The sequence below is a fragment of the Leptidea sinapis genome, chromosome 18, assembly GCF_905404315.1.
Source record: "Leptidea sinapis chromosome 18, ilLepSina1.1, whole genome shotgun sequence".
Taxonomy (NCBI): domain Eukaryota; kingdom Metazoa; phylum Arthropoda; class Insecta; order Lepidoptera; family Pieridae; genus Leptidea; species Leptidea sinapis.
The window spans coordinates 13,804,107-13,822,311 of NC_066282.1; the positions used below are offsets into that span (position 1 = coordinate 13,804,107).

The 18,205-nt window shown below is 32.8% G+C and overlaps 2 protein-coding genes across 6 annotated transcripts in view; one reads left to right on the top strand and one right to left on the bottom strand.

Annotated features, from left to right (window-relative positions):
* The window catches only part of LOC126969354 (major facilitator superfamily domain-containing protein 12-like), a 57,218-nt gene that overhangs the window by 10,048 nt on the left and 28,965 nt on the right, over nucleotides 1-18,205 (bottom strand). The gene's annotated exons all lie outside the window — the stretch shown is intronic.
* On the top strand, nucleotides 1,656-18,070 carry LOC126969352 (glutamic acid-rich protein-like). Of its 5 annotated transcripts, XM_050814720.1 has the most exons (14): nucleotides 1,656-1,791; nucleotides 1,899-2,036; nucleotides 2,112-2,300; nucleotides 2,664-2,770; nucleotides 3,968-4,186; nucleotides 4,269-4,574; nucleotides 8,211-8,334; nucleotides 9,454-9,560; nucleotides 11,563-11,677; nucleotides 15,659-15,736; nucleotides 15,878-16,113; nucleotides 16,189-16,510; nucleotides 16,739-16,836; nucleotides 18,014-18,070. In XM_050814720.1, the coding sequence occupies exons 2-14, from the start codon at nucleotides 1,985-1,987 to the stop codon at nucleotides 18,026-18,028; spliced, it is 1,968 nt and encodes a 655-aa protein (XP_050670677.1). In that variant the 5' UTR covers nucleotides 1,656-1,791; nucleotides 1,899-1,984; the 3' UTR covers nucleotides 18,029-18,070. The 5 variants fall into 5 exon arrangements, 4 of the variants coding, with proteins under 4 accessions (XP_050670677.1, XP_050670676.1, XP_050670678.1 ...); XR_007730376.1 differs by lacking the exon at nucleotides 1,656-1,791 and having other exon boundaries at nucleotides 1,798-2,036; nucleotides 16,189-16,605; XM_050814719.1 differs by lacking the exon at nucleotides 1,656-1,791 and having other exon boundaries at nucleotides 1,798-2,036.

An 18,205-nucleotide genomic window follows, 5' to 3' on the forward strand; every position in this document is an offset into this window, starting at 1 on the left:
AATTTCTTAGTTTTATTACTCACAATTACTAGTATAGAATTCAACTAAAACTGAACGTAACTACGAAATGCAATTAAGAAAGACTAATTGCATAAAATAATAAAGTTTGATACATAATAAGGATATTAATTCTAATACAAATTAATTTAAACATTTACATAGTAAATTAAGTATTTTAACATCTTCAAAACATTCAAACAGTCAAAATAGTGTCTATTAAATATCAGACCTTAATAAAAAACGGTTTTATGTTTACAAATAGCTATTTGTAATTAAATCCTATATATTTCAGATATATCTATAACAATTATATTCAATTTAATGATAAACTAAAACACTCTTATAGCGCCCATAAATACAAATGACTTTCTAAACCGAAACTACAACGCAAAACAAAACTATTAATAAAATATTAATTGTTTTTTTCTTTGAGATAACTAAAACGTATCCCTTAGTTTAAACTAGTTAGACTTTGATTATGTCAACATTAAAATTAACAAAAGAGAACCTTAAAATTAGACATTATTTATATGTTTTAATTTATATATATATTAGTTAATCATCGATAAAAATTAAGTATTGATTCCAACCCTATATATTTATTATATTGTCAGCTCTGATATTACGTCATGAGTTGTTTATGTTGGTATGCAGATTTAGTGCAATACAATACAAGCGACATTTCTCATTATTTTCTATGGCACTCCCGTCTCTTGAACGTGGTGTTTAAATTCTCTTTGTAACGTCTCATCAACTTCCCTATATATTATTATACTCTTTGCATCAACTGAACAGAACACTTTTACCAAAGAGAATTTAAACACTAACTCTTAAAAGTCAGTTAGGTATGTAATTCGAGATCAAAATGTAAACAAAGAAATGTCATTGTCAAAATGACAATTCAGAGATTATCATTATGTTTTTATTTGATAATGGTTACCAAACATAAAGTAAATTATTTCCACATTAATATTCCCTATCTGATTCGGGTTCTGAAAAGCTTGATGTCGACGAATCGGATTTGAAAAGTTTGATAATTCAATTTTTCTCTATTTACAATTTCTAGTAACTGAGCTTTTATCATATCTTCGTCATTATTTATATTTTTGGATATGAGCAGTTCAATAATTTGCGCTTTCCATCGGACAGTTGTCGGGTTCGATTCTAACCTTGGGGAGAGGTAAGGGACATTAAAAAATATACCGAATTGGTTTTTAGCTTTGGCAGTATGCTCTTTAACCACATTTCATAGTGAGCGAATTTTCAGTGATTTTTTTGGATTCGAACTTTTATAATGCTCCAAAACCAAAACAAACCCGTTCTCGCTGCCTATATGAGATATTCAAATTCAAATATTTTTATTCAAAATAGGATGTGACATCACTTATTGAAATTGAAATTCAAATATTTTTTATTCAAAATCGGATGTGATATCGGATCTTATTGAAAGTCAAAAACTACCACCGATTCCAAAAAGAATGCCTAAGGCCTGAGAAGAATGGGCGCAACCAACAGACGCCTTCCTTTTCTGGTTCGCTAGTGGATGTGCAGGTGCAATACTTATACTTCAATATTCAAAATCTCTCGTCCAAGCAATATTCAAGATCTCCCGCCTTTTTCTGGTTAGTTCCAGTGGCACAAACGGGCGCTAGTATGGAGTTGCCTTTCGTCGTCAGAGTTTTTTAGTTTTATTTTATTCAGGGTAGCTCTATCTCTTTCTTTAGCTGTCTTTGCCGGTTATTTTTAGGTTAATTCTAAAATAATACAAGAAGGTACAAGAGCATTCAGCAGGTATATATACTATGTTTGCCATGTAGGTTATTTTAATGTTTTAACGTGCGCAATTTGATAAAAGGTTAGACAAAATTGCGCACAAAATATTTAATTCACTTTTTAAGCTCTTGTCTCCAGCACAAGAACTTGGTGTATAGTCTTTTTGTTATGAAACAATAAGAAAGGGCTTCCACTTTGAGCGTTAAGAAAAATGTCAGGAGATGTCCAACCAAGGAAAAGGAAAGATAAAAAGAGAAAGAAAGGTACACAGACAATTATTTCTGGTAACTAGTAACTTAAAATAATACGGAAATAAATTTCAACTACAACAATTTCAGACGATCTGGGCTTAGAGGAACCTCGTGGTACTTCTGCAGCACTTGGCGAGGGTGATGTGTTCATCCATTCTTACCAAGATCATGGAACTGGCGGACACTGGTGTGCTAAAATCATATTCTTTTCTCTAATGGCTGTGTTAATAACTCTGATTGGCCTCATTATCTTGGAAAACAGAGGATTGAGCGAATGTAAGTGTGTTCATACCTTCTACTAACTACTTGAAGCTCTTGATTCATACTTTAAACTGATTGTTGTGGTAAACACCAAAAGTTAAAATAGTACTAATATAGTAATAAGTACACATATATCCTGTATATTATAAACATCAATTCCCTTTTTCATGCTGAGACAATCAGGCAGATATAAAGAAGAATATATAATATTATATTGCTTTTGAGGGGTCATGGTAGTGCTTCCTCCTATTTTCCAAATTCTATAATTCTAAATAGGTGTTGTTATTAATGAATTGAATGTACCTTCATTCCAATGAAGATAAGCAAACAGTTAATCAAGAAAAAAGCTGTCCAATTATTATGTTTTTTAATTTATAGTGGAAGCAAACTCAGTTGAATCTCGTTACTCTGGTGTACTAGAAGGTTGGATTGATGATGGAATAGATGACCATCACGATGAACACACATTAGAATTGAAACATCCTGTAAGTAATTGTGCTAATTTATCTTATTATACATAGTTTTAATCATATATACGTAATAGTTGTATAACATTAATATTATATAATAAAAATTATTATATAATATTTATATAGGTCCTGATATAAATTACCCAAAATATAATAAAAAATTATTTTTATCAAACCACCACTACACAATGAAATAAAAAACAAAACATAATAGATAATATAATTCTTATGAGAGAAATAAAGATTCATAAGCCAAACACAATAAAATAAATTAAATAATACCATTCAATGACTGTCACATCTCAGTGTAAGCTGCTCTGGAGTTGTGCTGATGTTGCGCCAACAATTAACTTCTGGAGTAGTAACTGATATGTTTTATAGATAATATAAATACAATGGTATTAACATAATAAAATCTGTAAATATACTAGACATAGTAGCCGGTGAAATTACTGGGCAAATGAGACTTAACATTTTGTGTCTCAAGGTAATGTGTGCAATTGTAGTGCCACTCAGAATTTTTGGGTTTACAAGAATCCTGAGTGTCACTGCAATGTTCAAGATGTATCAGTTACAATCAACTGAATGTCCTGCACATCTCGTCCCTTATTTTCATAAAAATAAAATAAAATAAACAAGAAATGGCAATTAAGAATATTCATACTATCTTTAAGTAAATACTATTAGTTGCTAAACCTTGTGTGGCATTTTTAATAATTATTTCTTATGGATGGCAAAGGATGAAATTGCTCAAGGCCACAGGAGGGTTTTGGAGTCTTAAATTCATAATTATTTGTAATTTATAATAATGTGTGTCATAGCTATCCATCACATTTGCTACCCAGCCTATAAATTTTATACCGTAACTCTTTGGTTGGCTGTTTTTTTTCCATTTAGTATTTTTTATATGTGTTTTTTATTTTTATTTTTTTTCTATTTCATTCCATTCTACATTATCTTGCTTAGATACAATATGTAATAGGCATAATAATTGATAGAATCTGGTGGTTATGTCAAAGTGCAGGGTTAAATTATGAGCAGATGTATTATTTTTTCAACTTTGTTACATCTGTAAAGATGATGTCATATCTCAAAACCTTTAAATTCACTTTCTGATTATTCAAAACATATCTGAATAATTATTGCTATTACAATACAAGTAATTCTGACAAATTTTTATTTGAAATTGCAAGTTTGATTTATGTAATATAGGATGGTGATGATGATGAGTTTCATAATGATAATGGTGTTGATAACACTGGTGATGAAGAAGATCTAGATGATAACGATGGTGAGAGTGAAGAACATGACAATGATGTTGATGAGGATGATGTTGAAGACAATGATGACGAAGATAATGTTGAAGACAGTGATGATGAAGATGATATAGAAGATCAGACCATAGAACAAGAAATTGATCAAGAATTTGAGGTGACTTAGGCATTTAGAAAATAACATTTTGAATTGAGAATATTATTATGAACTAACACTTGTAGTCAATAATTCTTTTAAGATATTTTCTATTGAGCAGGATGAAGAGAACAAATTCAGTAGTTATCAAGAGGAGGATGAAGATACTAACAATATAGAAGAAGAGGATGATGCTAGTGATGATGAAGATGATCCTGATGATGTAGAGGATGATCTTCCAGACAATGAAGATGATGAGAATGTCAGTGCTGAAAATTTTGATGATAAATATTCTAATTCCAAAGAAAATGATGATGACAATAATTATAGAGATGACATTAATGATGACAGTAGAGAAGATGAGCATGATGAAATTTATGACAATGATATTGAAGAGGTGCACAAAACAGTGAATATATTATGAGATTTTTTGTGATTTACTTGTGCTTCTAATCTAAATGGGATATTTTATAATTTAAATATGACAACATGAAATATTTGTGAATACAATATCTACCTATGTATTACTGTCTAATTGAATATTATTAAATTGACTAGAAAGCCTTTAAGATATCCCAGTTGCTATGAGTTGTAGAGTGTTTCCTATATAACAATTATTTATCAATTAATTTGTTTTCATTATTAACGATTACATGAAATTATACTGTTTTGTTGATTGGCAACTAACTGAAATAGCTTTCTAAATTTAATCTGTTGTTTATTAAGTTTTTTTTAACAATAATTAATGTAGTTTTTTTTTAATAAAATTTATTTTTTTAAATAAAGAATCACACGGTGCGAAACTACATGCTATAGAGCCGTCAACCAATTTACCACTTGACACAATTTTTTTAAAGGACATGTAACCCAAGATAAATAAATGTAATATCATGATCTACCAAATCTCAAAAAGTGACAGCAGTACTTCAAGTTGTAAACGAAATTAAAATGACAAGCGAATGAATGTGTGATGATAGTTACACGGCCCCATCTAGACCTCGCTAGGACGTAAAGACCTCCCGTTCCCCTTTCACCCCCTCGCGCTCGTCCTGTTGTATGAGTTCGGTTTACAGTTTAATTACCGTAGGTACATGTCGTGATATTTTCGTGCTATAACTTTGTTATGCTTTGTTTTTGAAGTTTTCATTGTTACGTTTTTTTTTTTTTTTTGTTAATAGTTTCTGTTGTTATGTGTCGCTATAATATTACTACTAGAAAAATATAAACTTCTATAACGTAACCCAGATTCTTTAATTGATTCTTCATCATTATAATAATAATAATCAGCATCACAACATAACACCGTTACATCAATCTATAATAATAAAAAAAAATCATTGTTTATTTATTAATAATAATGTAATAGTGACGCTTGTTTTGTACACCGTAACAAAACGACGATGTGACGTCAGGTCCCGACAATCTTTGAATAATGTACTTGTTCTATAAGTAAATTTTGTTTTATATGTTGTGTACATACCAAATTGTACTTACACGTGAAAAAACATTTTATGATCTTTCGCTAGTATTTCAATAAAACAAAAAAGCGCATTTTCTCAATATTTTCATTATGTTTTTCACTTCGATATCTCGCATCATACTAGGGCTATTTTTTTATATTGACACACTTTTTCTTGCTATTATGCTCAGTAAATGGCTCGAGGGTAGGGCTGACAACCCTACAATGAATACTATAGTATCATACTATTTAATGTCAACCTACTATTTTAAAAATCTAATATAGTAGCTGAATCTTCTATATTTTATTAGCGTAAAGATATAACATAGTGGAATGCACGAGTAGAGCAATTAGATAGGTGACGAGCGCAATTGTAGTGCCGCTCAGAATTTATGAAATTTTCAAGAATCCTGAGCGGCACTGCATTGTAATGGGCAGGGCGTATCAATTAGCATCAGCTGAACGTCCTGCTCGTCTCGTCACTTATTATCATAAAAAAAAAATCAATAGAGTATTTTACAATGGCTGTAATATACATAACAAATTAGTTTGTAAGCTGCTGGATCCAATATATGAAACGTGTTCAAAGTAAAAAGGGTTTTAAATATCAAATATTTCATAGAAAGTGATAAAGAATAATCTGTATAAATATAAATTATCGTATATTGGATGTATCAAACTTTAGAGCTTGAATTGATTGCCAGTGTAAGAATGCTCGCGAACATTTGGTGGTCGTGAATCAAAATCGATTAGCACTTAATGCAGATTTCGTGTAACTATATTCCAAATAATATTTATTTTTTATGGAATAGGAGGACAAACGAGCGTACGGGTCACCTGGTGTTAAGTGATCACTGCCGCCCACACTCTCTTGCAACACCAGCGGAATCACAGGAGCGTTGCCGGCATTATTATCTGATTTTGATCAAAATTAATGTCAAACTTATGTAGCGGTAAATGTCTCTATAGCAAATTTGTGTGCTATTTTTCGGCTAGAAACTAAAAACTAACAATGTTTCCACTTCTAATACATAAATTATATGTGCATGTAATGAACTTTGTCGGTTTGTCTGTGCACGCTAACCTCTTAAACGGTTAAAGGAATTGAATGCATTTCACTGATGATTATTATATTGTATATGTATATATATATATTAGTATTGTGGCGAAATTCCGTAACATTATTGGAATGAAACAAACACTTAATTGAAAAAAATAAACAATTAATTGAAATAATACTTAAAAATAAAAAAATAAACAATTTGTTATGTTTTTAAAGTGATAACCCTCACTTCTATGATTAATACACAAATAAAATTTGAAAAACAAAATTTTATGAACCATGCGAACCCTTACCTCAGTGGTTTAGAGCACCGGCACGGAACGCCGGAGGTCGTGGGTTCGAATCCCGCATCGTTCATAAAATTTTGTTTTTCAAATTTTATTTGTGAATAAAAAAATAAGTAATTGAAATAATACTAGGAATTCTACGCGAAAATTCATTTATATAGAATTCGTTATTTTGTTTTTTTGTGATTGATTGTATAATAATTTATATAGGTGCCTAAACAGAAATTATTTTATCATTATCTATATATATATATATTTTTTTTTATGGAATAGGAGGACAAACGAGCGTACGTACCTGGTGTTAAGTGATCACCGCCGCCCACACTCTCCTGCAACACCAGAGGAATCACAAGAGCGTTGCCGGCGTGTACGCGCTTTTCTTGAAGGTACCCATGTCGTATCGTCCCGGAAACACCGCACACGGAAGCTCATTCCACAGCTTCGTGGTACGAGGAAGAAAGCTCCTTGAAAACCGCACTGTGGAGGACCGCCACACATCCAGATGGTGGGGATGAAATCCTAACTTGTGGCGTGTCGTGCGAAGGTGGAATATATATATATATATATAAAAAGCGAGCGGGAAGCGGGCGGGAACGGCTAGTAATATAATAATTACAAGCGTTTAAAAGCGTTATAGAGAGCATCTTTAATGTTGACTAACCAGCGTTTCAATACGAATTCTTTGAATATTAATTATTCGTTATAAACAGTTTGTAGTACTACACTGTACATACCTATATAATAATATAATTTATGTTGTCGACCAAACTAGTTTAAACTATAACTTTAATTTGGTCTAAAATCGGGTTTGTTCAGTAACATTATGATATGATGTAATGTTCAATAGAAGTATTTACTTAATTCAAGTAAATATAATGCTATACTCTATGCTCGGAGTTTCCCTGCGAGATCGAATCAGAAATGAGGAGATTCATAGGAGAACCAAAGATACCGAAATAGCACAGATGGTTGCGAAATTAAAGTGGCAGTGGGCAGGGCACATAGCTCAAAGCAGGGCAGGTGGCCGTTGGAACATTAGTCTTCAAATAGCGACCACGTACCGGAAGACGTAGTGTTGAAAGGTCCCCCACAAGGTGGACCGACGATCTGGTCAAAATCGACTGAATAGATTAGATGACGGCAGCGCAGGACCAATCGTCCGCCTGAAATGATAAAGATGAAATAGAATTAGTTTTACAAACTAGATTTGATTAAAAATACCAGCTACGGTTATAGGTTGAAGATCAAAATGATGACGATGGTGAAGATGATGAAGAAATCGAAAGAATTGTCCGTGAGATATCTGACGAGGATATACTGTCTGCTGAAGAGCCTTCAATGAGTCGGAATGAGGAGTTGGGTAAGTTGACAGTCATTTATGAAAGACGGCTTATTATTGCAATACTAATTATATTTACTTAATCATTTTATTTGCTTAAAACAATAGTAATGAAACAAGGATCTTTAAAAGCGTTTCTTTGAAAACAAAAGTTTTATTTAAACACTTCATTGATAACATTTACAAAGATATTAATAAGACCTGTAAACACCAAAAACAACATTTAATGCCTTTATTTCAGGATATCTTATTTCTTTCTGTAAAATCTTTTTCACAATTTACGTAAAATTGTAGTATTTTCTTTGATATTAACGCGAGTGTTACACATTTAAATTAAACATTGTTTAACGTTCTCTCTATAGCAAATACCACCTCCGAGGCAATAAATGGCGCTAAACTTTATAATGACAAATACTATCTTAACTCATTTCATCTGCATTGAAAATGAGATCTGGAAAGGTCTTGAAACTTGGATCGGGCTAACTAAAATACTAATAAAAATGTAAAGTTTATGCAAAATTTAATGAAAAACAGTTTTAATCATTTGATAAGTGATTTATTTAAATGAAATTTTTTTATAATTCAAATTTATTATACAAGTCAGACAGAAAATGTGTAGTAGCGAATAGCGATATCTCATGACAATCACTTCTCATCCTGTCAACCGTCAAATGTGGAACTGTCACCTTGAGCAATATTTAAAAATAAAAAGCTACTACGTTTATACGTCATAATGATATAAGATTTTTTTTAACATTTATTTAAAGTCAAAGTTCAATTTCAGTTTCTTGTGATTCCTCTGTTTTAACAAGAGAGTAAGGGTCGCGACTCGCGGTGATTACATACCACCTTGTCACCCGTTTGTGTGCTGGTGAGGGGAGTAAAAAAGGGGGAGGGCCTTTAAAAAAATTAAAACTTAACCGACGAACATGAAACTGAAACGTATTGAATAAAACATCTTTTTTAAGTTTTCACAAAATTTGACAATTTTTAGAGCCCACTGTTTAAAAAAAAGCGCGTTCTTGACTTTCATTTCTCAACAATAGGTATATAATTTGAACTGGCGATTTTAAACAAAAATAATTTACGAATCGAAGTTTGTTTGTTTTTTATTTATTAAGTTTATTATTTATGTAATAGATGAATCCAATGAAGACACGAATACTGATGAAGATCTGCTGAACGATGAAGACGAGCCCCCAGTCGAGAAAATCACCATCCCTCCTGCTGGTAAACCCTATGATGAGGTAAATATAACGTAATAAACAAGAAAGTCGATATTCGTTGGACATAGTTTTCCTAAGTAACTGTTATCATTTTATTAGACACTGACAGTTCAACATTGTCAAACCTAACCATTTTGTGATTTTAAAAGTATTATCAGCAAACTAGGCCATGAGCCAATTTTGTCGATGGTACACTTAGCTGCTCAAAAACGCACTCTATTTATACTTATCGAATTTCTCTACCTGAGATCAAAGTTGGATAAGAAGTCCACAGATCAACCATAAACGAGATATTTATTGGTTTCGATCAATTACGTTCTATACACTTATAAGGACATATCATTCGCAGTCTTATAGAATAACGGCAAAAGTGTGCATAAATTAAATGTAAGCACACTTTTCTAACTTAGTCGTGTGTCAACTGTCACTGTCCGAATCGGGTTCTAACTTCAACATACGTAACCTGAACAAATGTTTGAATAATTGCTGCTTATTGACAAATAATATTTTTATTTTTAATTTATTCAAAACTTTATTACCTTTCGTTACTACAACTAGCAATAAAATAGAGTATTGTCTCTATAATCTATATCATGTAGGCGTACTCTATAATCTATAACACTAATAGTATATACTAGTAGTTGCCCGTTGCATTCGCGTTTATCTCAATACTGCCATTAAGTAAGCCTTTAAGTAAGCATAGCGAAATCCCATTCTGCACGGACGCACGCCTAGAAAGGGAAGATATTAGTAGGATAGTATGCTAAAATACTCTTTTTTACACAATATTTACACTATACTAGTGTCAGTCATGTAATACCTTAGTATTATGCGAACCCTTTAAATAACATAACCAAAAAAGTCGACTATTTACTCTTAATATGTTAAAAAAATACAAAAATACCTTTTAAAAATATAGTGATATTCTTTTTTGGAACGTACTCTTTATTTACCTCCTTTGAAATCAGATATACTCTATATCTTCTGATAAAAGTTGGCAACCCTAGGTACACTACACTGTCTATGTAGATATAGATAAAAACTTTTAAATTTGGAATAACTTTACTTCACGTTTATTAATAAAACAGAAAGCGTTCTATGTTCTATCTAAACGTACGTATGAATTTGAAAACAAAACACATGGGTTCGTTGCGGGTGAAGATCGAACCAGGGGCACCGTGGTCAGACTCAACGGTTCTACGTGTTGCACCATCAACTTTATTAATCATATCAGAAAAGTCTCCATATTATGTGTTAAGTATTGTATAAATGACATTATTTCTTATGAAAAAATTTTCACATTATGTTTCTAAGAAATACTAACACTTATGGGCCAACAGTCTGAAATAAACAGATTTTTTTATTCATTTACTAGCTGACCCAGCAAACGTATTACCATATAATGTAATTAGAAAAAATCTATAATTAAATTAAAGTTTGCTTTTTACCTCCTGAGAAAGTTAGAATGGTATAATATAGATTTTAATTAGTTATTCATTTTTAACTATTCTTTCAATTCGATTTCTGAACGACAGGGGACACAACAAAGGAAAAAAACGTTGTTGTTTTTATTTAATTACGAGCATTTTCATATTTATGCACCTTTTAAACCTTCTCTGGACTTCCACAAGTAATTCAAGACCTAAATTTGACAAATCGGTCCAGCCGTTCTCGAGTTTTAGCGAGACTAACGAACAGCAATTCATTTTTATATATATAGATTATTTAGTATTAGTACGCACTTAGATAATTTATACGTCTAGATACAACTTCTTGCTATTAAACGACCAATGAAAACAGGCCAGGTTTATTATTTTTGTGTGCGTAACACGCTGCGTCTTACACTCGCGATTTGTATGTCACATTGTGTTAGTGTGAGTGCATTGCTCAAAATAAAGGTTAACTTTCGATCTCAATTTTAGTTTTCATAGCCGTCACAGTCTATGTAGACGTATAAATAATTTAACACTACGTAGTAAAACAATGAATATATTAATATATTGTTACATACAACTACAAACAGATCGAGGAAGACCCGTTACCCCAAAAGACCCGGGATAACTTAGCTGATGAAGAATTGTATGAAAAACAACAGGAGGAGTTGCGCAGAGAACAAGAGGCTCACAATACGAAAAGCAGTAAGTGTAATTGTATATTTGTTATTTAATTATTATTAACTTATCAATTCCTTGCTATAAAGCGATGATCTGGTATCCCTAGATAAACCCTTTTCCGTAGGATATTAAAGTTTGATATTATACATTTTACCATTTATAATCACATAGGAAAAGTTGAGCTATGAGAATTAAATCATTGCCACGCTTTGTGATCATTGTATACAGCTTTAATTTTACAAATATTTTCGATGAGTGACGTATGCTGGCAACTAGTGTTTTATATATTCTGTAGGTCTATACCTACTTACGACGGCTATCCGTTAACACCTGCTACATGGGGTCAACTTTGAAAGTAACTAACGTTATAATACTTTAGGGCTTGTATTGCAAGTGTCCCGGCTACCTGTCGGATATGCTTTTGAATCGTGCCCACTTTTTGAATACGCTACACCAGATACATAATCGATCTCGCTATAGAATCATTCTCCCAAATGTACGAGTGAGATCGTTATATTGGTAATACCGCTCACGCGTCACATTCCACAGTAGGAAGTATGTTTATCTTTCTCTCTCTCTCTCTCTCTATTCGTTCCCTCATATACTGAGGATCGTGGTCATCAACAAGTTGTCCACACTTGGAGTGAACCATTTGTTTCCATCGCGGCCGACGGAGTTGAACCTCGGGGCCCTGGAGTCTTATTTGGTAGGTCCATCTGGTAGGAGATCTGCCTCGGGCTCGCTTGCCATTTGTGTTCCCAACTACGATCAATTTCTCCAGGCTCTCATTACCCCTTCGCATCGTGGGTTTTTATCTTGAGCTGTGAGAGGATCGACACATTTAATCTCTTGGCCATCCAAGGTATCCTCAACATACGCCTCCAGCAGCACATCTCCAAGGCATAAATCCTCTGCCTTTCTCGAGCCCGTATCATCCATGACTCCACGCCATACAAAAAATGGGGAATGCTGATCTTTACAGTTACTTAATTGATACAATTACTAAAGCAAAGAAAACATGCACTCCCTTTATGGATGTTATAATATGTACAAGTAAAATATAATTTCCTTTGTTAATAGAAAGCGACGAATATCTTAATCTATGCTTTAAAACAGGGAATTGGTAAAAATTTACATAATATATTGATATGATTTGATGTAACCTTGTATATTTGTTTGCTTTTTAACTTTTAATGCCTTCGTATGATTTTCCATCCTAAAAAATAACAATTATTTAGATTAGTTATTGCATGTTGGGGTTTCTTATGTTGCACATTATTAATTAATCTTCATCGTTTTTAAACTTATTGTTTTTTTTAAGAAGTAAAAGAATAAAGATTAGAACATTAATTATGAAAAGTTTTATTTTCCTTTACGAACTAAGTAAGTTAAAATATATGACGACATTTTCAATTTGTAAGTATGTATTACATTTACGTTGTTATTTTCTTTCATTACATATTTTTACTCTATGATCTGTTCCTTTGTCAGAAAGAGTAGGTAAGAGGTGGATAAGAGTTAGATTAGATCGTAATGTGCGTAAACTAATCTTCGATGTGTTACAAATCCAACGCAGGAGCTATGAGTAGGATTTAAAATGAATCTTATTTTCCGATCACCAAAGTAGCTATTTCTTTAAAAGGTGTAATTAAGTTGAAACTGCTAACAGTTTGATAAATTTAAACATTTCTATATAAGTTCCAACCGATGCTATGTTCAAACTGATAATCCTCTCCTATAAATCTTATTAATGACTCATTTTCGCACTGCCTGGGCTAGTCCCATTATGTTATTTTTTTTTTCAATAACTTACCTATATACAGCATTGTCTAATTCAACTTTTAATGGTAATAACAACAAGTAATACTCGTTGACAATCACATAAACAAATACGGTAGTACATAATTCGTCATACACCTGCGTAGGAGAACCGCACTTTCTCCTCCTAAACATTACTTGACACACTAGGAGAAGAATCCCTATTGTAGCCCTCTGATTCGACTCGTGCCTACATATTGCAACCTTGTTGAAACCTTACACATTCTTCATTACTTTCCGTGACTCAATATCGTCTCAGTTCATTACGGCACTTTCCGAGATGTTGTACATTACTTTGACGTTTAGGCTAAAAATTTATGGTATTTTGAAATATTATCAAACAAAAAAATAATGTCGCTCTTCTTGCAAGAAGATATTTTAAATTCACTAAAACACCAAGTAGCTACATCATTTATCACGGGGAGTGTTTCACCTGATTCCTGCCACCGAATTCCAACAAATTAGGATATCTTCCCTATCATCAGGACGTGTTCGTACCACGTACTACAAAGCTGTGGAATGAGCTTCCTTGTGCGGTGTTTCCGGGACAATACGAAATGTGTACCGTCTAAAAGAGCGCGTATACCTTCCTAAAAGGCTAGCTCTTCTACGCTCCTGTGATTCCTCTGGTGTTGCAGAAGAATGTGGGCGGCGGGGATTACTTAACACCAGATGACCCGTATGCTCGTTTGTCCTCCTTTTCCATAAAAAAGCTACACTAATAATAACGCGAAATAAAAACTGAAAATACTCGCAATTACTATGTCGTTACGTTACGACCAGCGTAATAGCCCGCCCACTCGCGAGTCGTGAACCAAATTCGCTTATTTGTGTACACTCGTAGGTACTCCACGTACAAACTATTTATATTCGTTCCACTAAATACTTCAAATAAACATGAATACAATCGTTGCTTTTGGTTTAGATATTTATCATGGCATCAGTGGTGTGGAAGGTAATATTATGTCAATTTTTTTAATTACAACAAATGTATGAATCTATTCTTTCTAATGTGGCTTCTGTGAAGGGGCACCACAATTCAGCCAATGTCGCGTTTCAGTAGCTTAGAGTTTGTTATTTGATCGGTGTTAATCGGTGAATTTATAAGTGTTTACGGTAATGATCGGTGCCTAAATTGAACACATTGAATTGTTAGATTATAATGGACAAACACAGATCTTATTACTTATATACAACATTTATTGTGTTAGTTATAACTTAATATTATTTTGTTTGATATATTTACATAAAATGTTTACAAAAGGAATAATAACTAGGGAGATGAGACATTTTATGTGGGGCTGGGGGTTTCGCAAATGTTTATTTCATACTTTAACAAGTTTTTCATTACGTCAACTCGCGAGAGGCCTTTTGCACAGGATGCTAGCTAGATTATGGGTACCACAACGGCGCCTATTTCTGCCGTGAAGCAGTAATGTGTAAACATTGTTTTTCGGTCTGAAGGGCGCCGAAGCTAGTGAAATAACTGGGCAAATGAGACTTAACATCTTGTCTAAAGGTGACAAGCGCATTTATAGTGCCGCTCAGAATATTTGGGTTTGTCAAGAATCCTGAGTGGCTCTGCATTGTAATGGGCAAGGCGTACCATCAACTAAACGTCCTGCCCGTCTTGTCCCTTATTCTCATAAATATAAAAAAAAAATGTACGCCTAGAGTGGTTTTGTATTTTAAATTATATTCATCTCGTTCATAGCTCACGCTTCTAATAATCTTTTATTATTATTTGCGATTCGAAGCTGTAATATTTACACAAGGTGGAACTTCCTATCTGCTAATCCATAATATTTTTTACCCAAATTTTTATCAAATATCAATGCATTTGCACAAATAACACATGTTTAATTAATACCTCTAAGACGCAAGCATACTCTTACGGAGTTTTTTCAAATGCCTATGTAATCAATGTCAAAACATTAATCGATTAAAATAAATGTTGTATTCTTCAACTCGTAGGGTTTTCTTGTATGTATAAAAACGTCCACCAGTATCCATTTGTTTCAAATTCAGATCAGGCGAGTCGTACTATGATTATATTTTGAGGTGACATGAGTTTTAATCTCCAAAATATTACAAAATTATCGCTATTATTATCAATTCTCTAAACCTACAGGGTATTGAAAGTACATATTAATAGACGATTCACGATCGGCCAATAATATGTTGCAGTGTGGCTGAAGCTGCTTGTGGGCGGTGCTTTATTGGCGGCTACTCATGCTGTCGTGCGTCGCGCCACAGGCCCACGTGGTTCGTACCCGATTTGTCCAAATTTTTAAATGCTATGAGCAGACTTTAAAGAGATAGGATAATATTGAACTTGTTTTTAATAAGATTGATCATGAAATAAGAAATTTAGCATACAGTAATAACGGTCTAATTCATAAACAGATGAACCTGAAGTCGAGGAACAAGTTCTTAGGGAAGAAACAACTGTAGTGGATAGACGTATGACACTAATACCACCCGAAGTCACAGACATATTACCGATTACGCGAACAGTTCCAATAGGGGGTGAACCAAAGGAGATAGTGAAGGAAACTGTTTCAAATGTTCATTCTACTCCTTTGTCAAAACAGGCTACTGAAAAAAAAGTAGAAACAATAATTACAAGGAAGGAAGAAGAGGTGAGTGCAATTAACTATTATCCGTTAAACTTTATTTTAAGAGATGAAGTACATATAAATTTTACTTTTTAATAGGAAAATGAAGATGTTGAAGAGGATGAAGAACTCTATAGCGATGAAGAAGAGGATGTGGAAGAAGAGCAGATTAAAGAAGTCCCGAAGAAGGTTGAGCCTCAATCAATGAAAAGTGTTACAGAAAAGAAGACAGAGGTGGAAGAAGTTGTCGACGATGATCCCGAAGATGTTGAAATTATTGAGGAAGAAGAAGAAGAAGAAGTCGAAGATGAGGAAGAGGAAGACGAAGAAGAAATATCAGATGTTGATGACGAGGAGTTATTGCGTCGCTTAGAAGCGAAGTACGGGCGTCTGCCTGAACCAGAAAGACCATACAAAAACAGTAAAGAATTCTGTCTGCGTGTATTTGCTTCCCTGTAGACGCCGTTTTCGCATGAATATTAACTATAACATCTCACTTGACTTTACTAACATAATGTGAGTGACAATAACAATTTTAAACGCTATAAATGTCTTAATTATCTGTATTTTCTAAGATTATAATGTCAGAATTGAGGAAGTAGTGGTTTGGATTGGTATTTAACAAAGTATTTTTTTCACATTGTTGCAGAAGATGGTGGTAACAATATAGAGGATGAGTGGCCGGGGGAACCTGATGATACTTACTGGCGCCAACAGCTTGATCTTGCGGAAGATGAACTGAGACAGGTATTTTTACTACTAGGCGAGAGCAAGCTACCTGTCACTTTGTAATAAAATTAGCTATTGGCCTATTAAAGCATATAAATTATTGTGTCTGTTAGGGATTAAGGGTAAACAAGTTGTGATGTGATATTATAAACTTTAGGAGCTCTGTTTGGTGTAAAAACTAAGAAAAATGTGTTTTAAAAGAAATGATACTTAATGAGATCAGTTTTAGGCCCATAAAACCACGTTTAGTAAATTTCACCCAAAATGTATTTATTACGAGTACAAGAATTGCTCGTTTAACTATGATTTTCGTTTACAAAAATTGTATATATTATTATTTAAATTGACTTCTCATATTCTGTCAATTTAAAAAACATTCGCAAATGAATCCATTTACCGAAAAAGTGTGTACTCACTGAAGAAGTTATTCTTTTTTGGCGTAAAAAAAAATCAAAAGTCCTTAAAAAATTATGACTATTTTTAGTTTGTAGAAAAAGCAATATTGTAATTATGAAGGTATTAAATACAACCAATGAAAATATTATTATCCCGCGCAATTTAGTTAAATAATGTGTCATTCAATATCATTTAATTATTTTTGTACAATTAGAGATTTTTATTTTTTGTAACTTGCAGGTAAATTTAAATTATATATTGAAATTTATTTAATCCTCGTCTATTGGTTGTGGTTCAGTAGACATATGAGTAACAGCACATTGATATTAAAGATGAACATGATACTAATGGTCTTGTTACCTCAGGGTGTCGAATTTTCGTGACGGTGTGCGCGCGCATCGCGTAAATTCACTCTGATATTTTTTCTCTAAGGCGCCAAAAGAAGTAAAACTTTAAAAAGTGAATGCCAATTTTCACATAGATATTCACTAATGACTAATCTATTAATTTTAATAGATTCAGTTTTAATTTATTGTTTTTCAGTAATTTATATCTGGTTGTTGGTGGTGTCTTGTTTCTATTTTTAGTGACTGCATGATCATTTTGGAGTTATTGTAACAGAGAAGTGATTTTTTATGTATAACAGTTACTAATTTAAGTTTTATCTTCTTGAGTTTTATATCTAGCATGTGGTGTGGCATGTATCAACATATTATAAGACACTCCAACAATTATTACTTCTTAACTACTTGTCATTTCTACAATAATTATTTTAAATTATTATTTCATTTGATTCCAGGGTTGGCTCGAATAACCCGCTTTAGTTTATTTGCTCGTTGTGCCATTTTTTTTTTAATCACTCGTCCTAAGACCCGTTAGATAGATGTGTGCGCCCGCACCCTGCGCGCATGTCCTCTAGCGGTCTTTAGACGATTTTTCGTAGTTTTTTTTTGTATTTAATTAATGATTATGTAGTTGTTTGAATGTGTGA